Source organism: Carettochelys insculpta, chromosome 1 (genome assembly GCF_033958435.1).
Source record: "Carettochelys insculpta isolate YL-2023 chromosome 1, ASM3395843v1, whole genome shotgun sequence".
Lineage (NCBI taxonomy): Eukaryota > Metazoa > Chordata > Testudines > Carettochelyidae > Carettochelys > Carettochelys insculpta.
Genome location: NC_134137.1, coordinates 114,278,183 through 114,304,701, shown reverse-complemented (window position 1 = coordinate 114,304,701; position 26,519 = coordinate 114,278,183). Strand labels below are relative to the sequence as shown.

At 44.0% G+C, this 26,519-nt stretch overlaps 2 protein-coding genes and 1 long non-coding RNA gene across 5 annotated transcripts in view; 2 read left to right on the top strand and 1 right to left on the bottom strand.

Annotated features, from left to right (window-relative positions):
- The first annotated feature begins 1,825 nt into the window (after positions 1-1,825).
- Positions 1,826-13,839, top strand: ARGLU1 (arginine and glutamate rich 1). 3 transcript variants are annotated; one of them, XR_012644963.1, is made up of 5 exons: positions 1,826-2,357; positions 7,966-8,191; positions 9,998-10,055; positions 10,477-10,560; positions 11,813-11,951. XR_012644963.1 is itself a non-coding variant. In XM_074989918.1 (4 exons), the coding sequence occupies exons 1-4, from the start codon at positions 2,008-2,010 to the stop codon at positions 11,975-11,977; spliced, it is 825 nt and encodes a 274-aa protein (XP_074846019.1). In that variant the 5' UTR covers positions 1,827-2,007; the 3' UTR covers positions 11,978-13,839. The 3 variants fall into 3 exon arrangements, 1 of the variants encoding a protein (XP_074846019.1); XR_012644957.1 differs by having other exon boundaries at positions 9,998-10,560; positions 11,813-11,877; XM_074989918.1 differs by lacking the exon at positions 9,998-10,055 and having other exon boundaries at positions 1,827-2,357; positions 11,813-13,839.
- A 1,934-nt stretch (positions 13,840-15,773) lies between these two features.
- LOC142006195 (uncharacterized) lies at positions 15,774-20,336 on the bottom strand. The gene is made up of 3 exons (XR_012643309.1): positions 20,294-20,336; positions 16,222-16,424; positions 15,774-16,128 (listed from the first exon to the last, which is right to left on the bottom strand). It is a non-coding gene; the product is annotated as an uncharacterized LOC142006195 (long non-coding RNA).
- A 1,417-nt stretch (positions 20,337-21,753) lies between these two features.
- The window catches only part of EFNB2 (ephrin B2), a 62,363-nt gene continuing 57,597 nt past the window's right edge, over positions 21,754-26,519 (top strand). Inside the window, exon 1 of the mRNA XM_074989905.1 lies at positions 21,754-22,689. Coding sequence (XP_074846006.1) covers positions 22,562-22,689 — 128 coding nt within the window. The 5' untranslated portion in view covers positions 21,754-22,561. The remainder of the gene's footprint in view (positions 22,690-26,519) is intronic.

Below are 26,519 nucleotides of genomic sequence, written 5' to 3'. Positions count from 1 at the left end.
ACCAATCTCATAGAGCTGAGATCATCAAGCCCAGTCCCCTGGCCCTCTCAGCAGTACCAAGCACCATCCCTGACATTCTTTTTTAAAATCTATTTGCCCCAAACCCCAAAATGGCTTGCCTGGCACATGGGCTCTCCACCCTACACACTCCCCGGCGCATGCTCCAGGGCAGGGCTGCTTTACCGCCCGCTGCTCAAGTTTACCTTAACTGGGTCTCTGAGAGGGTGCACCTCACCCCCTCTCACCTCTGGCCCTCCGGACCTCTCTGTGGGCCCTTGGCCCCATGAGCCCTCCTGACCTCCCACCCCACCATCACCCCAGCCAGGTGCATGCCTCGCAGGCAGTCCCCTTCCAAACCACACCGAGACATCATCTGTACACACTCGTGCTCCACAAACTCCACTTCCTTACCCTCACGCCCCACACAGACCACAAATCGCAGGACCTCCTGTCACCAACAGAGGGTGGGGAGCCCCTGTGGGCCAGCCTGTACTCCATCTTGATCCTATGGCCTGCTAGGTACATCAGTTGGAGGATCCTCCACAAGATGGTCAGCATGTGCATATACTTGGTGCAGTTCACCCCAACCCCAGACACCTGCTCCTTCTGTGGCATGAGGGAGACCCCTGGGACACATCTACTTTGAGTGTGCCAGGTTGCAGCCCCTCTTCCAGCTCCTCCAGAACCTCCGGCTGAGGTTCTGGCTGCACTTCTCCCCCCACTTTCTGATCCTGGCACACCCCATCTGTGGCCCCACAAAGTCAGGGCAACCCCTCATCAGCCTCCTCCTGGACACAGCCAAGGTGGCCATCTGTAAGACCAGGGAGAGGAGGCTGGCCAACAGAGTGGAATGTGACTGTGGGGCCTAGTTCCATTCCACCATCCATTCACAGATTTGGGCAGAGCTCCTCCGGGCAGCATTCGCTGGCTCCCTTGACTCCTTCAAGGAGCAGTGGGGGCTGTCTGGAGCTCTCTGCTCGGCATCCCGCTCTGGCTCTCCTATTTTAGCTTGTCACCCCCATTCCCCTTCCTATTCTTGCTTTAGTTGTCCCGTGTTCATTTGGGAACCTTACTATTTTAATGAACCCCCCTCTTCTGGGGGACCTTTTAGTTGTGGGAGGGCTGCCTGCCCTGCCCGCCCCGCTCTCAGTTAGCTCAACAGGGCTCCAAAACGGTCCCCTCAAGGACTGAGATTCAGCAGGGCGATGCTCTAACCACGGAGCTGTCCCTCCCCCAGTGTAGATCTGCAGACTGACAGCTTTTATTTCAGGGCATCAGCGAGTTAACAGGTAGGTCTAAGAAGAAATCGCTTCTTACACCATAGATTGTGGCACGAGTTATCAGTGGCGCTATGAACGAGCTGTTCCAGCACCTCAGCTTGGCAGGAGCTCGTCCTGGGCTAGGACACGTCCCCGCCTAAGCGACGGGCCGGGGAGCAGCCTGCGGGGAGACAACTCACACCAGTGGGCTGGGGGGGGCGTCCTGTGTGCAGGGGCGGGGGCACAGAAACTTTCCCCACTGCCTCTGTTAATTGCTGAGCTCCCCCCTCCCCACCTCACGCGCACGGAAACTGCAGCAGAGGAACAACCGGGCGCAAAAGAACGGACGAGACGGGCAGCTCCCCTCAGCCCCGCCCCCACCACAGGACCTCCAGCCGGATCCGCGCCGCAACGCCCCTTCCGCAGGCTGTGCGCATGCGCGGGACCTCTACCTCGCTCCACCCCCACCGCCTCCTCTCCCTCAGCACACCCCGAACCTCTCCGAGCGCCTTCGGCCATCTCCGGTGGCCAGAAAAGAGGAGGGAGCCGGCGGGGCGTGCGCGGTGCATTGTGGGGTGGGAAGGAGCCGAGTCACTGCTGGGTTGGAGCCGCCATCTTGTCTCCGTCCGGACTTGCTGCCGCCTCCGGGGCCTGCTCCTTCTCCTCAGCCAGCCAGGCCGATGCGCGCGCGCCCTTGCGCTTCTCTCGCGTGCCGCTAGCGTCCAGGCTCGGGCCGGGGGGCGCCGCTATGGGCCGGTCCCGCAGCCGGAGCTCGTCCCGCTCCAAGCACACCAAGAGCTCCAAGCACACCAAGAAGAACCGGAGCCGCTCGCGGTCCCGCTCCCGGGAGAAGGAGCGGGCGCGCAAGCGCTCCAAGTCCCGGGAGACCAAGCGGAACCGGCGCCGCGAGTCCCGCTCCCGGTCCCGCTCCAACACGGCCCCGTCGTCCCGGCGGGAGCGCGAGCGGGAGCGCGCCTCGTCCCCCCCGGACCGCATCGACATCTTCGGGCGCACGGTGAGCAAGCGCAGCAGCCTGGACGAGAAGCAGAAGCGGGAGGAGGAGGAGAAGAAAGCGGAGTTCGAGCGGCAGCGGAAAATGTGAGTGCCCCGCCCGGGGGGGTCCGGCCTCGGCCCTGGCGCGCCGCGGCTCCCTCCGCTCGCCTCCATCCCGCTGGGGGGCTCGCCAGGACCCCCCCCCCCCCGCCCGAAAACAGCTACCCCGGGCCGCTATCGTTGTGCCTCCCTTTCTCCCTCCCCATCCATCGCTCTGGCGGCGGCCGCTTCCTCCAGTGTGCAGCCGTTCGGGGCCTTGTTGGGTTCAGTCTCTTCCTCTGTTCCTCCCAGGCCTGGTAGTCTCTGGGGTTGTGTGCAGCACGGGCCGCCTTTTGTCCCTCCCCTTTTCTGCAAGCAGCGTATTCTTTAGGCGGAGGCACTCCTGGTTGTCCGGGGCAGTGTTTGGCTGGGGGGGGTGGGGGTAGGCTGGTCAGTCTTCCAGGACTGGCCAGGAGTCGCCAAAAATGAAAGAACATTCTCTAGTTAAAGCCTGGGTCATGTGGTAAAAGCTACGGGGCGACATCCAACTCACACACGTGGTTCTGCCTTGGAAAGAAAGCTGATTCCGGGTTTGTCTCTGTGTTAGTGCTGAATCCGAGAGGCTTCCTTTCATGGAACAGTTGCCCAGTTAAACGGAACTAGCATGTTCAGAATGTGTCTGGGTGGCACTTGTCATATTTCATAACAGCTGCTGGCATTGCTTCATTTTGTTACAGATTAGCCATTGTTTCTCGAAAAATTCACCCTGCCCCGTTATTTATTTTTTTGAGTTCGTTACTATTTCCTGCTCTCACCGATGACAAAACTTGTAATAATTATAGTAAACTTATCCTTATTGTTAAATGTCCAGTAAACCTAGCATCTTGATCTATTGATCTGTTTTGCAAAAATACTGACTTACGAAGATAAAAATACTGTTTGTGATCCTGCATTTGTAAGCAAATGCTTAGGCAGACTCAAATAGTGACAACCAGTTCCATTACTTTTACAAAAGGTAATTTTCTTTTGGCTTTATTCTAACAATATCATAATGAATAAAATAATTATAAGTTACTCATATGTCCAAAATTCTGATCTGCCCATATTGCTTCTTTCATTTCTATTTTAAAGTATTCTGCTCCCATGACTCCTTGTTCTATCTATGCTGATTTCAGTTTGATAGCAATATCAAGTGTTGTAAGATTACAGAACACACATTTAAAATTTTTTTAAATATTTTATCTTTGAGACAGTTGGTCTGGTTCTTATGTAAGATCTGGACCAATCAGGATTAATTTGGTTGATATCAGTTAATTTAGAGTTGTTAGAGTGGGAAGAGCTCTAGGTTCTGTTTGTTTGTTTTTAAATTTTTAGTCTCACCTCAATTTGGAATCTTAATGTTTATCAAATTCTTATGAGCTGGAAGGCAAATGCAAATATTTGAGATTGTGATTTGTGAAATATTTACAAATTTTAAAGTAATTGGATGCCTTCTTATCAAAAAGGTCTGATTTACTACCAAGCCAAAAATGACTTCTTAACAGGAGGTTGGAAGCTGTTCTAGTGCTGGCAGAGTGAAATGTTTAAAATATTTGTATCAGATACTTAAGCAATTGACCATCATTTTGCCATTAAAACCTTAATTTGCAACAATTCTAGTTCTCTTTGCCTGAATAGGTTGAAACTTCTTATTAAAGAGAAAAACTGCCACTTTTACGTGTGTTTTAGTGTTTTTCTAGAACGACTTTGTTACATATGAAAAATGGTGGAATACTTTTCACTGATGATCTGGGGGGGACAATATGGGATTTCGTCGGAGTAGCAACAGTGAAAAGTGTAGTGCCTGTTTTATAAGAGGAATTTAAGCAAACAAAATTCTGCTATTTCTCTAATTATGATTTGAGAGGTGCACAATAATCTCTAGTTGTTCAGGCTAATTAAGTGTGGTGAACTTCAAAAACCACTTTCGAACTTCCAATTTTTGCTAGGGTATGGGGTTTAGATGAGGGAGGTTTGGTGATAGCGTTCCATTTGGGCTTTGCTAATGTTGCAAACTATATTACATTTACATTTTGCACTCCATTAGTTGAATTAAACACTTCATCTTTAATACTGGCTTATATGTCACTTATCAAATTGCCAACTGACAGGCAACAGAATATACTGAAAATGGCTTTCTTCTGAATCTGTATAAAATGTCTTCTGAGATGTAAAGGACCACTGTGCTTTATCCTGCTCTCTCTTTCTTGCAATGATGCTTAATTTTAAGATCTACAAATAAATGCATGTGAAAACTTTTATGAAGGGAAGCCACTGAATCATAAGCACTTCCGTGCAGCTCTCCATAAAATTGCAAATACACGCTATATGCATCTCATCCCTTATTCTGAAAAATATGACACAAACAAGTTTTTGCTTTCTCATGTTTTTGAAAGTGTTGCATGTTAAAGGATGATGCTGATTTTTCTCTGTATAGGAAGACTTGGGCACACCTGAAACAGAAAATACCTTATTGAGAGAGAAACTATGCCACCATATGTAGGCCTGTTGGTGCATTTTTTCAGAATCTGCAACAGCGATTTGTAGGATTAAATCTTCAAATGTATGCATGGTGGTGGTGATCTAATATAGAACTTAAATCTTAGAGAATAAATTCCTAAGTAGTCCTGTTCTTTCTAACACAACTTTTTAGCATAGTTTTTATATTTCCTGACACTAACTTTTTCTGTGTTTGTGTGTGTAATGAAATAATTGTAAGTATGGAAAGAAATGAAAATGCTGTTCCCAAATTTATTAATCTTAATTTTTTTTCGCCAGAATAGGAGATGGTGAGATCTGTAAAGTGCAGTGCTAATTAGAGCACAGTGTAATTTGCTTGCTCACCTCTTGTGAGTAGTTCACCTGTGTTTAATTACCTGAAATACTTGGATTTAATTCGTTCTCATGCTCAAATATTTAACAGGGCAACATTTAATACAAATTTGTACATACTGACGCCTGGTATACCAAGGCTTATTTTGAAGCAAGTTTTACAGCACAGTTACAGCCTACGGGGTAATGTAATACTGTTATAGTATCTACCTTGTTCCTGAAGGTTTTGAGAATCCTTTACAATATATATACAGTTTAAACCTCTCTAGTCCGGCACACTTCCATCTGGCAACAACTGTAATCCAGCATGATTTCACTTATGGGTTTGGCCAAGTTACCCATCCCTTAGTCCCATAAAAATTGTTTAGTTTTCCTCCAGCCCTGGCTGTCTGTGTTCTGTGCTATTGTTTCGCTCTAATTTACCTGTAAGTGTCTTCTGGGAGCCCAGTAAGCTGTGGGAGTCTTGGTAATGCTGCTTGGCAATATTGACCTTCCATGGTTTGGCACATTCTCTCGTTTGGCACCTGCCAAGGGTGCAGGGCTAAAGGCTCTTAGAAGCTCCAACTTTAGTTATTTGTGGAATGAAAGTGCAAGTAGGATAAGGAAGTGGGCCATGGCATATTTTATATCCATTTAAAGCAGAGAACTTTGTTTTAAGGTTTCATCAGAAAGAGCCAACATCTACATCAGTAGAATGAAAGACTAAATTGATTCTACTGAGATTTAGACTTATGCATTCAGGGATCCCAAGGGGTTTTCAGATTGGTTATTTAGATAGTCCATTCAGGTTAATACACATTTTGGAAATCCAAAATCTGACAAATGTATCATTTTTCTGAAAATGTATAAATAATTGAAATTGTGTTTTTATATTAAAAATATAAATGAGTGAATAACGTGACACTTCTACTTTAACAAAAAAGTGACTGGAAGTAGCACTGGTTTAGCTCTTGTATTGTGAACCCCAGTTCATTGGTCCTGCTTGATGAATTGAGATTTTTTTTAAAGCATTTTGTGGTCAACATTTCGCTAGTGTGCTTAACTCTCACTTCAGAAAAACAAAACAAAACAAATCAGGAAGAATAAAAATAATAATTCTGATAAGTGAATGCCATTTAAGTGATAGCTATAGAATATCATTTTCTGTAAAATGGGCATCCTGTTAGTATATGAATATATAACTCAAAAAGAGGCCCAATCCTACAAGTGCTTACTTTCATGCGGAGCCTTTTCATCAGCATCATTTGTAAGCACAAGAGCAAGTATTGCATGTTTATAGTTGTGATTGGGGGCCACTGACCCACACAAAAATCAGTTGGGTCCAACACATAAATGAGAAATTAAAACAAAAAAAATAACTTCCCTCACTTACCTAGTCCCCAGGTAAAAAGGATAAAAAAAAAAAAAAAAGTCTCACCAGTGTGGTCCCCAACTGAGAAATGGGGTGAAAAAAGACACTCCTGTCATACTCTAACCCCACAGGGAAGTAGGGGCAGGCACTGAGCCTCCGGGCTTGTTCCCACGCCTGGATTAACTTTTTAGAGCTCAGTGCTAGTAGATTTTTGTGGGGTGCTGGGGTTGGGCCAAAAATGAGGCATTCCGTGTGTGGGAGTAGACTGCAGAAACATGATCTTGAAGGGAGGGAAAGTGCAGGAGCAGTTGGGGGAGAGGTCTGGACTGGAGAGAGAGTGCATGAAAGGAGTGGAGCTTGGGCAGGACAGTAACTGTGGGAGGAGGTAGGAAATTGTGCAGCTCCCAGAGGGCACAGCTGTCTGTGTGGTTCTTTGTGCTGCAGGAAAGCGCTCTCATTGATGGTGATTCTCTGCCACTGGGAATAGTGGGGGCGCTGCCCACAGGCAATGGTAGCCAGCAGAGTGCATAACTGCTTCATGCCCCTGCCAGGCAGAGCCCGCAAGCCTGAGCTGACCCACAGGTTATAGGTTCCCCTCCCCTGGTTTATAGGCTCCAGCCCAATATTTTACTGTTCAGTAAAACTGTGATGGGGCTGACAGTTAAGTGACTATGCCTATCCTATCATATTAGGTGTTAGCGTTTTTTAAACTAGTATCTTACTAAAAATTAAAACTAAGTAAAACACTCTTGACGGGGGAAGTCCTCATAAAAACAGAACACCAAAACAATGCTTTATAGCACTCAACGTTAATCTTTCTTTTGTGTAATTGTGTTTGACACTCAATATCATCAAAACTAAATTAAGCAGGTCTGCAGTATTTGATATGTGATAAGGTAAATTATTGAAAATCTAGATTACAACACCACCTGGAGCTTTTGTTCAGAATACTCAAATTATAAATTTTATTGTCTCTGCTGTGTCTTTTAGTTAGATACCAATTTGGTTTATTTGAGGCAGAGGTCTTAAGGCAGTATTTTGTTATTTCATATACCATAGAATCTAAAATATTCTGATTTTGATGGGGGATGGGTACTTTAGCTGATAGCTATGTTTCAATGTTACTTTCTTTTGAGTAACATTCACAGTCAATATAATCCATTTATTATATCACAACCTCCTCAAAATGCTAAGTTTTTTGTTAAACATGACATTTTAAGATGTTAAATACAGTATTTTGCAATTGTTTTTGTTTCCCATAGGGAGTAAGAGGATGACTGCTTGTCTTGTAAAGGATATTTTTGATTGAATGATGTGCAAACAAAGAATAAAGAGAAACATTTAAATATATAATATAAGCCATAATCTTCTGTGTCAATCTGTGAATTCAAAGTTTTATTTAAATTTTATTATTGACATACCTAATTATTATTTCCATGTCTCTCTTTCTAGACGCCAACAAGAAATTGAAGAAAAACTCATAGAGGAAGAGACAGCCCGAAGAGTGGAGGAGCTAGTGGCTAAGCGTGTAGAGGAAGAGTTGGAGAAACGGAAGGATGAGATTGAGCGAGAGGTTCTCCGCAGGGTGGAGGAAGCTAAGCGCATCATGGAAAAACAGTTGCTCGAAGAACTCGAGCGACAGCGACAAGCTGAACTTGCGGCACAAAAAGCCAGAGAGGTAACGCTCGGTCGTTTGGAAAGTAGAGACAGTCCATGGCAAAACTTTCAGTGTCTGGTTGTGCCTCCTGTTCGGTTCAGAAAGAGATGGAATACAGCAAATCTAATTCCCTTCTCGTCTAAACTTGCATTGCTGCGAAACTAATTTTTACCTATTCAGAGGAGCTCACTGATACTTAAACAGTTATTCTCCTAAAACCTGTACAAGGATACTTGAATTTTAATGGACCTGACCTACATATTTGAGAATTGTTTGAAACTTTTGCCATGGCTGCAGGATTTATCAACAATCCTTTCTTATTTTGGGGGGAAAGGGTTAAAATTTATAATTATGTATCCTTCGTTTGTTTCATTTTATTTACCTAGACTGTAAGAGGCTTTTTGCCTTCAGTCAGGAAAACAGCAGAGTCCAGCACTGTACCTGTCTTTAACTAGGTTTTCTTACTGTTCATCATTTTAAAACACACATTCCTTTTGAGCATACATTGGACTAATTCCTGTACTTTGAACATAAGTCCAGCCACCGTCTTCACCAAGGATTTAATTCCAAATCATAATATCCATTTTTCAATAATTACTAACTCCTTTTTTTCCCCCCTCTAGAATTTACTAAGGAGCAGGTTGTTTTTGTCTGAAGTCAAGCTAAACATGTGACTTGTTTTAGCAGCAGCTGGAGAAAAAGCTGAAAAACGTCTTTCTGTGAAGCAGTAATTTGCTACTAAAGCTTTGATGCTTGTCTGCACTAATCACTCCAGGATCCAAAAATTTAAAGTCAAACTCTTAAATCTTTACAGACAATTCGGCTAAATAGCACTGAGTGTTCTATAACTCTCTCACTCCGTACTACTTTTACCAGTTGTTTTAAATTAATAACTTGAATAGTTTGCGATAGGAAAGCTGTTAGTAATGATGCTTTCCCTTTCAGGCTAAACATTATTTGTTTGCCAATATAATATTTTTGAAATAAAATTCTTTCTTGAGAATTAAGCCATACAGATTTTGTGTGTGCAATTCAAAGTTTATATTTAAGAGAAATACAGTTTTACTTTAGACACAAGTTTGCTGAAATTAGTGTACAGTGGATTTCAGTTGACTAAATGGATGCACCATTACAAAAAACGGTTTTTAAAACCCATCATTTACGTTCGATGCGGAGTAGTTTCATCAGTGCTCTGTCATGTAAAATAAATGTTAATTCCTGGATATGGCATGCTCACTAGTAGCTGATTACTAATCATCGTAAGAAGTTTTCTCTTTATATGCTTGTTTTGTTTCATATTAACTTTTCTTTTTACACAGACACAAACCTCTGGCTGATTTTAAATCTTCCAAATATATAAAAATATTTGGATAGTCATTATGTGAATTGAAGCACCTCAGAAACCTTCACGTACTCTTCATATTCGTTTTGCATAACAAACTTTTATTAAATTCACCAAGGAAACAGCAACTTATAAGGCTCGATTTCCTTGATCATGCCTCCCTGGACCCCTGAATTCCAGTTCAAACTGTAGATGACAGTTTAAGCTGTCTTAAAATTGTCAAAATATTGAATGTTAAGTCCATTTTCCCCACGAAAGAAGCCCTTAGTTCCATGAAGTATGGATTACCATTTGTATTTTTCACTAACAGTAAATGTATTTTTCTTATTAATTGTTTGCCTTAGGAATGATTTACATATTTTTGTTCCTTCTTATCATAAACATCTGCATTCCTCAGCTCAGCCTTCCTTGTATGTTGTTTCTTTATAAATGGTTGAGCTGCTGATGCAGGTATTGCCAAGCTAACAGTACAAATCATTTTAAAGAGGAAGCTGGCGTGTATGGCAGCCGAGGAGCACACTCTGCAGGACACTGGACAAGACAGTAAATATTCAACTTTTAATGCTGATTAAAGGAGTATAGGTAAAGAATACGTAGGTATACTTAATTGGTGAGACAAACTATTCACTTTATTTATATTTTATATATTATTTTAATTTGATAAATACTATCCAGTTTTTGTAGTTGTCCTTGTTCATTTGTGTGGTATTAAAATACTAGTTATAAATTGTCAGGAATGTACGATTAGGGAGGGTTTAGTTGGTTGCTGTTTGGACTGGGAGGGATGAGTTAAATTAGTACTTGAGACCAATTTTAGTGGCTGCACAATTTACTCTTGAGACAAAGTAGGTGGCTGTAAAGCTGCCCCGTAAGTCAGTTCACAAAAGAATTCTGAGGAAGATTAGTGAAGACACACAAATGAGTATTTTACTTTTCTAACATCTTACCCTGTCCTCCACTTTAGGAGGAAGAGCGTGCAAAGCGTGAGGAACTAGAGCGAATATTAGAAGAGAATAATCGAAAAATTGCAGAAGCACAAGCTAAACTGGTGCGTAGAAATAATGTTTACATTTATAGTGACATGTTCAGATACTATTGCCTGATATGCTAGATAAGGGGGATGTTTTTTTTTGTTTTTGTTTTTGTTTAACATCTAATCCTATTCCCATTGAAGTCAAGCTCCTCTTGGCTGTGATGGCAAATAACCACTTTCCAGCTCCCAAAGTATCCTTTGGGTTTTTGACTGGTGAGTAACTTTCTTAGCGTAACAGACTGGGTATAAACATATTTGACAAAAGTGAAATTCCAGTGTGCATTTGTGGTGAGGACTTTGTCTGTCCATATGCTTCAGAGTTCTCTCTATGAAAGTAGCACTAGTTTAAAGTAAATGGGTGGGTTTTAAACCAGTTTAGATCAGTGCATCCTTGTGTGGATACTGTTGGTTTGTTTTGAGTCGTTTTATTTTGGTTGATCAGATTAAAATAATGCAAAATTAAAGAAAGGTCACATAGGTGTTTTGCTGCAGTTTAACTAAGTTGTGTAAAATCAGGTTTTTGTTTTTTTTTAAACTAAGTCAGCTTTATTTTTTTAGATAAGGCCTTGGGTAAAATTGGCTTCTGGATTTATACCTATTTAAAATCCTACTGTCAATTTTTGAGATTTTGCAACCACATTTATATTCTGACAACTTTATGAAAAAAAACTACACAAACAGAGAAAAATATTCACACTAACTGTAAACTACATACTATGAAATGAACAAAATACCAAGTACAACCCTGAAAATACAGACTCTTGTTCTTCTGATCTTTCATTTATTAGTAATTATGTCCTGAATAGTGCAAATAGAGACAAGTCATTTTGCCTGAGTCATTCCATTCATACTGTGAGTGCTTACATGGTTTGAGCCAAAATGCTTATTTGTTACAGGTTAAGAAAGAAAGTAGATGAAGGCTTTGCAGGGTTCTGCTTATATTGATAACTCCTTTGGATTAATTTGAGCTCCCTATTAATGAAAAAAGGAACAATGTTATATTTATATGCATTAAAAAAGTCTAGACAGTAAATTTGTAAAGTGTATTGAAAATAGAATTCAAGTGGTTTATATGGTTTTTGGTATGCATTTAAGAGCATCACTCTGCATATGCATCAAGTCTGTGAAGCCAATGGGATTTGTAATGTGTTGGAGTTTGCAGATTTGGGTCCTATGTTTGAATATATGTAAAACTGAGATTTAGAAATCACTACTGCAGTGACTACAGAATATTATGTATTCTAAATTCTACTGATTTTATGTACAGGCTGAAGAACAATTGAAAATTGTTGAAGAACAAAGAAAGATTCATGAGGAGAGGATGAAACTAGAACAAGAAAGACAACGTCAGCAAAAGGAAGAGCAAAAAATAATCCTGGGCAAGGGAAAGTCTAGGCCAAAACTGTCCTTCTCATTAAAGAGCCAGGATTGAATTGGAACTGTGAACTCTTAAAAAGAAAAACAAAACAGAAAAACTTTGTATGGTAGCTTCATGTTGAAGTGTTTTTTTTTTTTTTTTTTTTTTTAAAAGTCTGGAAAGTTAGCTTGTTCTAATAGGGGCTGTGCTCTGCAATTCTTAATATTTTTTTTAAACTTCCATTAAGTTAAATCCTTATCAGATCACTGTTGCCTTTTAGAGAGTAATCTGTTCTCATTCATTTGTTCCGTAATAGTGGTTTGAAGCAGATCAGGTCACTTTATAAATTGTGTGTGATCTGATAAGGTTTTTACTGCCTTGCTAATCTCAGAGTTATACTCTGATATTCGACCAAATTTCATGCTGGTTTTGCTGACTTTTAATAACAAAAAAAAGTTAGTGTACATGCGTCAGTAAATTCCCAAAGTATTACTAGACCTCTTTGGTTTATTGTTAAATCAGTGTCCTATGATACTGTTGCGCTTGATGTTCCCGATACAGGTAAGGAAACAGTTGGTCAAATCTGCTGCAAATATATATATATATATATATACACACACACATATATATATGGAGAGATTGAGAGTTCAGTATTGTCTCTTAGATTTGTTTTTATTACATTGACAAAGTTCAACCAGCATTCCCCATTGTGTACATAACCAATTTGCTGAATAAAGTAAAATCTAAAAGTCATATGTTTAAGTAAATTTTTTAGCACACTTGCATAACTACAGTAAGGGGTGACAGTTCACTTTACAAAATTCACAAATATAGTGATTTTTTTTTTAAGTTCACTTCAAAAAGCTTGCTTTCCTACCTTGAATTTAAAAATTATACAGACAGCTAAAAAACTCAGTTTATAATATTAAGGGATGTTGCTATTTTCATCAAATGTCCATTTCTGCCACTTTGGGCTTTTTTATCTTAGTAAATCCAGAGAAGTACTTCAGTATTTAATCGCCTTGGCTATGGTTACAACTACAGCACTCTGTCAACAGAAGTCACTGTCGGAAGAGATTTCCCCGACAAAACTTCTGTTGACAGAGTGCAGCCACACACAAAAGTCAATCAATTGGAAGAGCACTCTGCTCTGTTGACAGAGTGGCCACGCTGCCTGGCTACTCTCTCGACAAAACTGGCACCCTGAAGCCCAGCAGACAGGTCTCCCCATTGTTGTGGATACCCTGTCTGTTGAGAGAAGGTCCCCCAGAGCATCCACAGAGCTTTTTTGTTGAAAGAATCTGTCAACAGCAATGTTATGTCTTATGGCTGAGAGGCAGAAGCTGCTGGCAGAAGTGCTGAGTTTTGTCAACAAAACCACGTTTTTGCCAGCAAAACTCACTAGTATAGCCGTAACTCTTGAGTTTGCCTCATTATATAGTATGTTATAATTTAGGCTTATCACCATATATAACTGATCTCACAGATTTAGGAGGGGGGGCAAATAAACCCTTAATGTATTTATAAACTGAAGGGCAAGCACGTTTGCAAGATTATGGAAAGCAGAAGTGAAGTTCTCTTTAAATACATTGTTTTAGACACAAACTAACTATTCGTGTGCAGCATCCTGAATACTATCCATTTATAGGTGGGTTTTATTCTGACAAATACAAACACAGATTGAAAATGATATATAAAATCCCCTTTTTTTATTTAACTCGTCTGTTGAAATTTCAGCTATTGTAGTGTCCTGTTCTAAAATTCAGTTATTCCTATTGATATTACAGCATCTATAGCCATTATAAAATGAAAGATTGTAATTGTTGACAAAGCATTTGAAAGATTTACAGACTAGGAAATAATTCCTGATACTTCACCAGATCTGTTTCTGTAGATTTGAAATAAAATAGAATAGGTTGAACGTATCTGTAACAGTATGCAGCAGTCTTTGTCTGGAACTTGAAATCAGGTGCAGATTGACACTTTCTGCATTGCCTGCAGTATCACAAGAGGCAAAAAAAATACAAAATAGCTACAACAGTACTTGTACTTAAATTTGTCTTTATACATTGTTACAGAAATTGTTTACTCATTAAGCAACACTCAGACTGAAACCAAACCATATATGTGATCTGTAATAAGCATCAGGCTTTATTGAGACACTCAAGTGGTACATGTTATTCTAAAATATAAAGATTCCCCTTGTTCCTTTATATGAGAAACAAGCTATTAAAATCAGTACTTAAACAATCCTATGTATTTTTGTTTCCTCTCCTGTTCTGAATGCAAGGAACTAAATCTGCCCTTATGCAGATTTGTAGCTGTAATATTTTTTTTGTCTAGAAAATTATAGCATCTGTTAGTCATTTCACACTTCATTAAAGCCACATCTACATGGCCCTTCCCTTTTGGAAGGGGCTTGCCAATGAGGTGCGGATTTAAATATCTTGTGCCTCATTTGCATGTTCTCATGTGATCTGGCTTCCGAAAGAGCTGTTTCTGGAAGCCAAAGCAGCCATGTGAACAGGGTTCCTTTGAAAGGACAACACCCCCCCGCCCCCCCCCCCCCCCACACACACTGTCTAAAGGACCCTTCTTCCTGATACAAAATTGGAAGAAGGTTGCTTTTGAAAGGGAAGTTTCCAAGGAACTCCATCCACACAGCTGCTTTGGCTTCTGGCAATGGTTCTCTGGAAGTCAGATCATATGGGAATATGCAAATGAGGTGTGAGATTTAAATGCCTCATTTGCATTTCCAGTCTCATTATTTGCATGCCCTTTCCAAAAGGGAGGGGCCGTGTAGATGCATCTTACGTGTTTATTTAAGTTACCATTACAGTTCATAAACTCTTGGCTATTGTAGATTTGATGTTGAAAATTATGATAAAAGTTTTCTTCAGTGTTGTCCAGTCCAGATATATACACAGGTTTCTAATCCATCTACTTTTGTTACACTGCTATATTTGTGTCGCTCATAAGAGCGGATCCTCAGCTGGTTGGAATAATTGAAACAACTAAATTAAAATATTTCAGCTTACCAGCTAGTATTTTATCAGTTTTGTGTAAGGAGAGATTCATGTCTTTCTAATGCTCCCTACTTTCCAAAAAAACCCATACACGTGCTTTTTTTGTCAGTTTGTGATGACTTAGAGTTGTGAAGAGGAGAGGGGAATAGTCACCTTATTATACAGATGTATGTTCTTTTGCCATGAGCAGAATTGCAATCCTTGGAGGGCTATAGTAAAGCCTCAGTTCTACTGCTATTTGATGTTTGACATCCTGTCACAAAAATTACTGAAGCCTCCACCCCACCCCACCTCACCTCATCGATATTTGTCCCTAACAAAACACTTGCTACAAATACAAATCCCAGAACCCTTCAGACAACAGGTAAACGGGTCAGATTGTTAATCCAAGTCAGTGTTTCTTAAAGAATAGGTCATGAGAAGGGTGTAGCTGGGTTGCAAGAAGGGAGGGCTAGGGAGTGAACCTGCCTTTGCAACATGCCAGTGATGGCTTCTGTCCTTATTTCCCCACTTCGGGCACTGCAACCTGACATTTGGGGTTGCAGTGCTGCTCAGGTTTGGCTCACCCATCTCCCTGACAGGGCAGATGAGGTGGCTGGGCCAAGCATAAAAGATGCTGTAACCCCGCAGTCTAGGTTGCACTGAACTGGACTCATAGCTGCAAGATGAGGGGACAGGCTTGCTCCTCTTCCCTGGGTCTCCTTTCAGCACTGGGCTGGGATTAGAGAGATGAGGGGGCAACTGCTGTAGTGTTCCATACCCCTTGGCAAGGCAAGAAGGAGACAGACAAGCTGATGAAAGAGGACCCATACCAATCATTTTGTCCTTTCCCCTCAATTTGAACCCTGGGTACCTTTGAAAAAATGACACGAGTTGGTGGGTGTATGCTTTGTAAAAAGTTCAGAAATTACTTTAGTTAGTTACACAGAACTGTGCTGAAGTCACAATGGTAAACTACAGCTCTCATTGACTTTATTACTTTCTTCCAGAGGATTATTTCTCAAGTAGTGGAGAAAAGGTGCTAAGTTCTGCTTTTAACGCACATCAACATTTCTTTGAACTGTTTGTGGAGTATTTCATGGGAGTGCGTCATGCTTGTGTCCATATACACAAAAGCTGTGTGTACTATACATTTTTCATCAGATAATACAGATAGTATTTGTCTTCAGTATCCGTGCTTTTCAGGTGGTTCTGTTGGATCTGAAATAAATAGGGTGGAAAAATTAGAGTTGCTACTTTAGCCGTAGATTCAAACAAGTTTCTTCAAAATTGAGAGGTTACTGTTGCAGTTACCATAAACTATCCTTTATGACATTCATTAGTCTGATGAAAATTGACTTCTGTTCTGAAGTGCACTGAAGAATTGCTGTCCTTGACGCCTGCAGAGACAACGGGGCCAGTGAGCAACAGCCTCAAGCCATACCATTCCATAGGACAAAGCGAGTATCACTACACCCTGAGGCATTTAATATAGAGTTCAGTTCTGAGCTTGCGTTCTGGAAAAAAGACAAAAGAATCACCATGTATCTCTGTTTTGTTTCTCCTTGCATTTCCACTTGCCCCAAATACTATCACCTGCTTTTCTCCCTGTGCTGTTTCACATGCTCTGCTGTGTTTGCCAAGAATGTGGATGCAATTGTTTCTCACGAATAGAGGTTATCTCTAGCAATTTCTCTGTGCCTGTTATGGTACCCTTGCTTTTCAGGAAATGTATGTTGGATTTTATTTTTAAAACTCAACATGAATAGAATAGAATAAACTCACTCTGAGTAGTCATAGATGCAAACAATTTTTCAAAAAAAATCAGGCATGGTTGGTTTGCGTTTAACGCGCCCTTTAACCTTATCTCCTAGGGAAACTGCTGTCTTTGGCTACCATGTGCATGTCTTCTTTTAACCATTTAAAAGCACTGAGGGAGGTGTGGAGTGTTGCGCTGTCATTAGACCATACTCCATCCTTTGTCCCTTTGGGGAGAGGAAAACAATTGTCTCTCCCTTGTGTGGGGCCTGATCTTGCACTACTGGACACCCTGGGAGTTTTGCTGCTCCCTTTAATGGGCACAGGGTGGGGCCCTTATAGTGCAGGAAGAAATTCAAACCAAATAAGAAACGTACACTCCAGTTTGTAAGCTCTGGAAGTTCTTTTTGAAATAACAGTGGAGGTTGCATTTGTCCGTGACAGCAAAGGCCAGGAAGAGGGAAAGGTGCCCAGCCCTGAGATAGTTCTGCAGTTGCCGAAACTAGAGTTGCTCTTCCAGGCCTGTGCATTCATATATAATTTCATATTTGCATCAGCTGCCCAAGATGTAGACTTCATTTTTCCCCTTTGTATGCTTCTTTGATGATCGCCGAGGGTTTAATTTTTGTCGCAGTGAAGAGAGCAGAGCCTCTTTTTTAATGTCTCCATAGTGGATAGCCATATGACCCTTATCTGCTTGGAAGGACCAAAGGTTATACTGGCTCAGTCATCAGTTCTGCGTAAGTAGACGTACGCCCTTTTAAAAGGCCACTAAAATAGATGAACTTTGCTCTCTGGGTCTTCCCCTTGCCCCACCCAGCGTCTTCAAAAAAGAATTATTTGTTTCAGATTTTTTTTTTTTTTTAAATTTTCCTCTGGGAGTCAGTATAAAAATAATTCAAATGTAGTGTCCCAAAACATGAGATTAACTTTTCTCACTGTCATGTTGTACAGCATGGATTCTGGCAGCATGTTGAGGAAAAACAAGGGGAACCAAAATTATTCTGAGTTACAAAACAGGGGAAGGGCGGATTCATTTAATAGCTCAGATCTGGAGTGTCAGAAACATGAAAAACACATCTTACGTTTTGAGTGATGGAGCGGTCAGCGTTTTAGGATCTTTAAGTGCTCAGCATACGTGGCCTTACACAAACAATGAACCTTTAAACATTTAAAAGCAGCAAGCATCGATAGTCCATCATTTTTGCTGGCTTTTGTTAGGAAGCCTCTATTTACTGTGGCAACTGAGTTAGATCTTCTGTGGTATTTCAGATAATGACAAATGAGGGTTGGAGTTTTTCCTCAATTTTAGGATTTCCCTACTTTAAAAAAACAGAGAGGGGGATTGTTTATTTATTTATTGGTAAAGGTTGCGTTGCGGGTAGAATCACAGCCGATATTTGCGGTACTAGCCACTCTCTGCAGGGGGTGGGAGGGGGCTGAATTATGCAGAGACAAATATATTATTTCTGCTCTGTGGTTAGCACGAAAGAAGGAAATAAAGACTTCCGCAGAGCAAATCATATCGTTCTGTTTTTGTTTGCTTTTTACACAAGCTGAATACGGGTAGCCCTTTCTCTTTCATGTATCTTGTTCTGCACCTGCTGATGGGGCCGATCCTCTGCTCCTTCGCTCACGCAAAACCCCCACCGAAAACGGGAGCTAGGCATTCAGGATCGCCCCCACCCCAAAAATGCCCCGATTTTTCCGCGGGAGATCGAGCTTTGATCCCCAGAATTCAGACGGTGGGGGGAAGGGGCAAACTAAGTTTTCGATGCAGGGGAAAACCCTGGGCGCATATTCCCATTCCCGGTTACACATTTAAAAAAGCTTCGGCCGAAGCGATCCCCGTGGCTATTTTCATAGCCAAAGTTTTGTCCCTCTCTCGAAAGCTGCGATTTCTGGTTTGCACGGAGGTAAGCCAGAAAAGCGAGGGCCCGATCCCGCGAAGTAACCAGCGCTGAGCAACCAGACAAGAGTCTGGCGCTTGGGTAGGGTGAACAGACCGCAGCTGGGATGGTTTCCTGCCCCCGTCGAAAACTCACTGCCCGTGTGAGTTTGATCCCGCTCAAACTGCATTTCCCTTGTGGGCAAGGCAGCCGCTTAGCCTTAGAAAATTACGCCTGGCTCTGAAATGAAAACAAGGCTATTCTCAAATCCTTTTAAACAGCCACGAGGGAAAAAATAATCTCCAAGTTATCGGCGATCCTTTTAAAAATAACTAATGAATCAATGTGCTACCCAGCACACTGCTGGATTTGTATTTTAAAGTATTGTTGCAGATATTGTCTCAGAAACATGCTGCGAGCGAGCCCCGTGCGAGGTTGGGAACACAACAGGAATAAGGAATGTTTTGTTGTTTGGAAGACTAGCTAAAACCACTTCATTTGCGCAGAAACATGATTAATCTCTGGGCGCCCCAAATCTGCTGCGTTACAAGTATTTTTAGCCGCTAAAGGATCTTTGCAGACAATGCAGAGCTCTTCATTTCCTCTGGTTTACTTAAAACAAGGATACGGAGAGTGAGAGGTCACCGTTTACTCACAGCTTTTGCAAAACACCGCTCCCTAACCTTCTGCTTCCAACCAAACAAAAGTAGGCGCATAACAAAATAGCGAGTTTGGTCTACTTTACGTTTCTCTGTTGCTAGAAGCATTGCTCAAACTCCCTCTTTATGTTGGCTCACTGAGGGATACAAATCACACCGTTTCTTTTTTAAAGAAGTAATAATGCGACACCAAACCCAGACAGAGGAGGTTTGCTTTTGGTTGGTACCCCTGGATCTGAATAAGACCCAACCCTTGTCTCTCACTCGGGTGTTAGGATCTCAGCCTGGGAGTCAGAGCCTTTCCTGCAATTCTGACCCCAGTGCAAATGAAATTGACTTAATAGTTTGCTTAAGAGACAGTTTTTGTTTTGTGTGAAAAGCAAACTTATTTGTCCTGCTCCTTGGAGATTTCCTTAGAGAACTGCCATATGCAATTCGCACAACCCACGAAGCCTCAAACGCGCCTTTAGCTCCTTTCCCTGCGTTGTTAGCGGTTTGAGCGATCTGTGCCAGACACGGCTGTGAAGCCTGATTCCCAAAATCGTTACGAAGTGGAAATGTGGCCGCTTTGTCCAAAAGGAAGTGAATTAAAAGGCCAGGTCGCGTCACCTTCTGATACCCTTTTTTCCTATTTCAGTTCGAAGAGAATGAACTGTAGCGATTTAAAACGTATCTTGTGGACCGAGAATGGGTTTGCTCACTGATTTTCTGTGTTGATAGCCACAGAGAGACAGCCGTGTTAGTCTATACTCCAACAAACCAAAGCATCAGAAATGTAACACTTTAAAGGCTAACCAAATGATTTATCCCGTGATGAGCTTGATCTAAAGAAGCGGGTCTGTCCCACGAAAGCTCATCCCCGAATAACTCATTTGGTTAGTCTTTCAAGTGCTACTTTTCTGCGGCTTTGATTTTCTGTGTGGCATTGAAACAGCGAGGGGAGATGATTATGTTTCAAGGGAGGAGAGAACAGCGCCGTTCACCGAGATCTGACTTGTATTTACTTTGTGGGGGGACAGAACTCCGAGTGAAGAATTTTGGCAACTGGCCTAATTCTAATAAAAACTGTTTCTGACTTACTTATAATTACGATGGAGTCTTGGGATCACCATCATCCTGAACCGCTCGTCCTGCGCCAACCCTCCACTCCAGACTACTTCCTAACATCTGCGCCGGATTAGCGTGGTTGTGGTTGTGACATATGCGGGGCAGGCGGGGGGGTGCAGCTGGAGGCTGTAGGGAGAAAAGGGAAGAAGTCGCAGGAAGGGGCGCAGCCCCGGGTGGACCCTTTTTGCATCCTAGCGAGGCCGGTTGCCCAAACGGCCGCTAGTGGGCGCTGTGGCTCTGTGGAAATGTACAAGGGCTTATCAGAGCTGCCGGTTCCAAGTCTCTCTCCCGGGCTGCGATCAGACGCTCGCGTTCGCAAGCTTCCCCCGGCCACCTCCTCCGCTTCTCGGTGCCTCCTTTGGCTCCCTCCTCGATCGGACTTGCCCTTTTGGAGCCCGGGCTCTAGGAACCTCTGGGCGATCTGACCCCATCGGTGACTCTGCTGTGCCATTTCCTGCCCTGTGGCCCCGTGCTGTTGAGCTTCCCGGGGACCCGCCAACTCTCTTCCCAGCAAAGGGGAAGAAAGTGGCACCGAGCGGCAGACGAGCAAGGGCGAGGGAATTCACGCCCGCGCTGAGAGGCTCTAATTATCTGTTGCATGCTCAAGTCCCCCATCTCTTTGAAGTGGCTTGGCGTTTCCAAAGCCTGTTTATTTAGGGCTGGCCGTGGCTAATTGCTTTGTAACCAAATCAACGTGGAAAACTGTAATTAGAGCCCCCCGTGGGAAAGGCTGACAGCCAGGGCCAACGTGGCGGACTGGGGGAAAATCCCGTCTGGAAATATAGAAAATTGACCGGGGGCTGGGGGGCGAAGGCAGAGCGAAAGAAGGAAAATTTTCTTCCATTGAATTATATACTAGGTGGGGCTCCCCTAGGAGAAACTCGACTTGAAGTTGCACAGTAGCGATCCCCGCCCCCACAGTACTTCAAGTCAGGGTCTCCGAATGGGGAACTAGAGTTACCCCGAAAGCACAGGTTGGACGCAGAGAGGGACACGCGCAACTGCGATCCTGTGCAGCTCGCGTGGAAAACCGCCCCCACCGCGCCTGGGCCGCAAGACGTGGGACAAGTATTCCCCCTTGGGGTCGTTCTTTGCCACGCTCCAGTCGGATGCCGGGTGTAAACCCGCGGCCAGCGCCTCACCCCCTCCCCTTGCTACGATGGTGACAACCGAACAGCAGCGGCGGGCTCCCGCGTGGTGTGCCTGTGCGGGTTGGCGAGCGGCGTAAGGGGATCACCTGTCACGCGCGAGGCCCCACCCGGGGCCGGACGGTCGAGAGCTGAGGTGTGGAAGTGACACACGCGGCACCCAACCAGCGCCGCCGCTCCTGCAGCAGCCCTATGAGCGCGGGCCGGCGGGGAGGATGGGCCGGGTTTATATTGCTATGACAGCAGAGGCGCGGTTACTTTCGTGCGGCGAGGACTCCGAGCGGCGGCAGCAGCGGCAGCGCGGTGCAGCCTGAAGGCGCAGGGGAGGGGAAGGCTGCAGCTCGCCCTCCTCGCCTCTCGCTGTGACACACGCTCAGCGGCAGGGGCAGCCGAGCCCGGGGGCTCCTGTCTGTCTCGCTGGGGCTGCCCGCTGGCGGCGGATCGCGGCTGGAAAGGAGCGAGGAGAGGGGGCCCCTATCTGCCCCGATCGGGACCAGCGCCCCGCGGCGGGCTGGGGATGGAGCCCTGCGGAGGCGCCTGCCAGGGCCTGCGGGAGCAGCTCATCCTCCAAGTGGATTTATAGGGCGAACCTCCCCTTCGCCAGCCCGGGCCGCGGCCGCACGGATTGCACGCGGCGGGAACCAGGAGCGCACGCAGAGACCCAGAGGGGAGAATCCTCCGGGCTGAGGCCGGGCCCCTTCTCCCCTTCCCTCGCCCCCACCGCCGGCGCGGCCGGGGTTTGAGCGCCGGCGGAGCGTGGATGGCTCACGGGCGCCACAGCGGAGCGGGCAGTGCGAGCGGCGCCCGGCCGGCCAGCGGGGAGCCCCCCGCAGGGAGGGAGGACTGAGGCGCTCGCCTGGCTGCCGGCGGGAGTGTTACTTCGGCGGCGGCTGGAGGGGGATCTCGCCTGAGCGCTTCCGACATGACTCAGTAACGCGGCTCGCCTGGTACCGCGTGGGGGCGTGGGTTTGGCTCGGGCAGATCTTCCGGGAAGGGAATCCCGGGCGTCCGCCCGCCGGTGCTGGGCAGGTGCGGGGAGCCGCCCGGAGGAGTTGGCGAGCTTCGGGCCGGGGACTTGGAGCCGCGGGCGACCATGGCTGTGCGGCGGGGCGCCGCCTCCCTGTGGAAGTACTGCTGGGGAGCGGTGATGGTTTTCTGCAGGACCGCCGTGGCCAGATCCATCGTTTTAGACCCGATCTATTGGAATTCGTCCAACCCCAAGTAAGTTGGCCCCGTTCTGCTCCCTCCCTGCCCGCCGCCGTCGGGGGCTGAGTCCCTTTGCAGCGCCCCGACAGGCTCTGCGGGGCTGGGAGAGGGCGAGCGCCAGGGACGCGCTGGGCTCCCGGCGGTGCCTGATCTCACCCCGCTGGGGCACTGCAATGATCCCGGCCCGGGAGAGGGACCTGGTCTCCAAGCCACCTTGCCGTGGCTCCCCGGGCACCGGCAGCCCCTCGCCCTGCCCCCTCTCTGCTCAGAGCGCTCCCCCAGGTTAGACGCTTCAGGAGCCTGGCGCCCCTCAGATGCCCCCCAAGACCCTGTGGTGGTATTTGTGCACCGAGGCCGTGTCCCAGGCGCCGCCTCCCTAAGGGAAGGGATCCCGGGAGCCCCTCTTGGCCTTTTGTTCCTTATACACTCGGCCAGGGCCGCCTTCTGGGTTGGAAGTCAGCGGGCCTTTTGCCTCAGCGAGGAGCGCAATGATCCCGCCCAGGCTGTGGAGCAAGAGCGCGGGTGGGGGGGGGCGTGGGAGTGAGAACAGAAAGGGAGGATCCCCACACTGAAGTCCATTGCTAACCCTGTGGATTCTGCCCTTGGCTCTAGTGGGGTCAGGATTTCCCTGCGCCTACGCCAGGGGGAGAGGGGCCATGGCTTCAGATGAGGTTGCATAGTTCCTAACGCCAAATCTGACCGGGCCTCCTGGGGACTTCAGTCATTGTAGGAATGATTGGATTCCAGCCCGGCTCTGTCCTCCCAGGAGAGGGCAGGGCTGAGGACAGAGCCACTGGTCAGAGGAGCCTTCGAAAGCATACAGATCCCCGGCAGGGACAGAGTTAGTGGGGCTCTTTGCCCGCCCTTGTGTGTCCTCACCTGCAAAGCCGGGAGTGCAGGTTGGTCCCACTTCCCTAGAGCAGCACTGCTTTACGTACTCTGAGAACTACTGCTCAGCTTCTCCATGTGGAAATGCAGGACCAGATTCAGGACACTGACTTCAGTGAAATTGCACCTGCTGACAGCAGGGCTAAATTTGACCAGTGAACTTGATGGTAACAAGGCACATGCTTCTGATTAATATATTAAATAGTGCCCATCAGATAGCATTTTCATATCTCTACTGATGAACAAAGTCAGGGAGTAAGGTGTGTGTTCACAAGACTTCATTATTAAGGTGCATTTTTAAAACAGCCTTATTCTTTGAAAGTCTCTCTTGCTTAAGTGTACTAGGAGTGCTGCTTTTGAAAATAGGGTTCTTTAATTGCATAAGAAATCCTGGTGAAGAGATATCTAACCAATGATGCAAAGAGCTCAGACCTTTCCTGCTTTAAAATATGGATTGTTCCAGTATATTTTATTTATTATACTGATGCATATATTGGAAGTTAGGTTTGATAAAACTTGAAACCTACCTAAACATTTGTGACATGGAACAAATTTCTTTAGCACAGTTTGAACTCCCCTCTCACAGTATTATCAGGAAGGATAGTTTGCAATGAATTTAGAAAGTTTTATGCCAATAATGTGTAATTTTAATTAAATGTATTTAAAAACAAACCTGATAGATTCAATCACAAATGTAAATTTCAGCACACTCTGTGTATTAACTGAATTTAGGATTTCCCATTTAGTGAATATCTGTAAAAATGCCCTTAGAGGACTAAGACATATTGGAAAGTACTCAGAAAAGAGTGGAGTATTTCCTGAATCAGTGAACAAGCTACATTAGTAGCAAAACCCTGACCGAAATCACATACATTTAGATTAGGAGCTGAAAAAATGTAAATCACATACTAGCTTCAGCATTTATTTTCCATTGGTTTTATAAGATAATTCATTATAGATGTCTCCTGACATTTTTCAAGAACGGAAAGATATGTGAGTTTGTTAAGGTCCTTTGTAAAGTTTTCACAGGAAAATTTAAAAAGACAGCATAGTTTTTCATTAAACATAGAAAATAATTACTGTTACAGAAACATTTCAAATGCTGTTTTTTTTTTTCCCTAGTTTTACGTGATAAATGATCCTATACACTGTGTGATGAAAAGTCAGTTAACAAAGCCACAGTTTAAGCCTGATCTATAGATCTGGGTTTACGTGGTGCTACCTAGTTAAATCATTTTTCTGACCTTAGAAAGATTAAACACCAAATCTGTGAATCAGACATACAAGACAATTTTAAAATACCGTGGGCATTCCTGAACTATCAGATTGGATGGTAAGACCAGCATATTGCATTGCATTAACAGGCATGCAGGGACTGTGGAGAGAAATTTCAGTGCAATGGTAGAGTAACCAAAGTACCCACCAGGTGTCCACAGTCCAGTGATCAGTTTGTTCCTATAGAGGTCACTCTTCTAATACAGAACACTGTGCACTGGACCTTCGTCTATGCTGGTCTTCCATTCCTGGCCAGCCTTCACTTTTTTTTTTGTTTTCACTGACAGCTTGCCTTAGATATTTTCATTTCATTGATGCCTAATAACCAAATATAATCCTGGATATCAGACAAGGTTCTGTGCCTATCACAGCAAATAAAAGGTTTTAATTTTGCTAATTCTAAAGTATCTGGCTTCAGAAAGGTTTGAACGTTATTGATGGCAGTTCTAACGATACTGTCTAATTACTTTTTCAACTTAAATTTACACATTTAAAGAAAAATAGTTTCTGCCCATTGATGTAATTGAGTTTTCTTGAGTGATTCATTGAGGTTTAATCACCACAATGAAGAACACTATTAAAATTAGTCTTTTTCAGATGCTGGGCTTAGTGATTTATAGGCCACTTGGAGGCCTGTAGTTTGAAGACGCTTACAAATGTATTAAGGATATTGCTGTTGGTGTGATTGCTCCACTTTTCAGGAGCAGGATTTCTTTCTAATTCTTGTCACAATGCTCTGGCTGAAGGATACTGAATAATTTCTCCTTAGAAAAGGTCGTTGTTTCACAGGATACACGCTCAATGGTAGGTTGAGAAATTAGAAAATTTTCTCTTGTGGGTGCAGGAAGTATCTGAGGACAGAGCCATGTTAAGGATGCTTTCTTTGTCTGTAATAAATATTTACCAGCTTTGGTGTTGCAGTTAATTTATTTATGGAAGTTGTATGTATATTTCTGTTGAAAGTTTCAGTATATAAATCATCCATACAGGGAGGCAATTAAATACCCTGGGAATTTATTAGTCAGTTTTATATAAAGGGTGAAATAATAAATGGAGGCTGAAGGGAACATAAACTACATTTGTGTTCTGTTTAGTTTTAGAGGTCATAATTTTTAGCAGGTGGTTGGGCCAGAGAACTCGTGGTAGTCATTGGAACATAAGATCAAGTCTCCCTCTCGTATTACAGACTCTCTTTAGAGTCTCTTTAGAGTCACTTTTATTGCCTGGGCTAACTCTTCAAATGTAATTTAAAAAAAACATGGTAAAAAGGACTGAATAATCTATTGTCCATGACATTACATTTTGGGGGAGAATGGTTCAATTAGATGTCATTGTAGTGACTGATTTCATGCTACACTTCTCATTTTCAAGGTTCTCTGCCATTAAGCCATGGTCTCAAGACTATAAAGACAGATGATTTATGAAAATATAATTCCTTTTATTTGACACATTTCAATCAGGAAATATTTTCCCCTTGTACATTGTTTCCACGTAGAGAAATGATATGTAAATTGTGTATCTCTTCAGTTTGATCTCACGGTGCACAATCACTGCGTCTCAGAATGTATGTGTTTGGTTGTTTTTTGTTTTTTTTTAATTTTAGTCAAACATTATGGAGATTGACTCATCAAGAACAGTGTTTCTTATGTCTGAGGCCACTGTTTACTGTATGTGGTTGAGCT

Excerpts from the sequence above, each read along its gene's own strand:
- ARGLU1 (XM_074989918.1), top strand. The coding sequence starts at position 2,008 with ATGGGCCGGTCCCGCAGCCGGAGCTCGTCCCGCTCCAAGCACACCAAG. Across the intron at positions 8,192-10,476 it reads CGGCACAAAAAGCCAGAGAG|GAGGAAGAGCGTGCAAAGCG; the intron begins GTAACGCTCGGT and ends CCTCCACTTTAG. Across the intron at positions 10,561-11,812 it reads CAGAAGCACAAGCTAAACTG|GCTGAAGAACAATTGAAAAT; the intron begins GTGCGTAGAAAT and ends TTTTATGTACAG.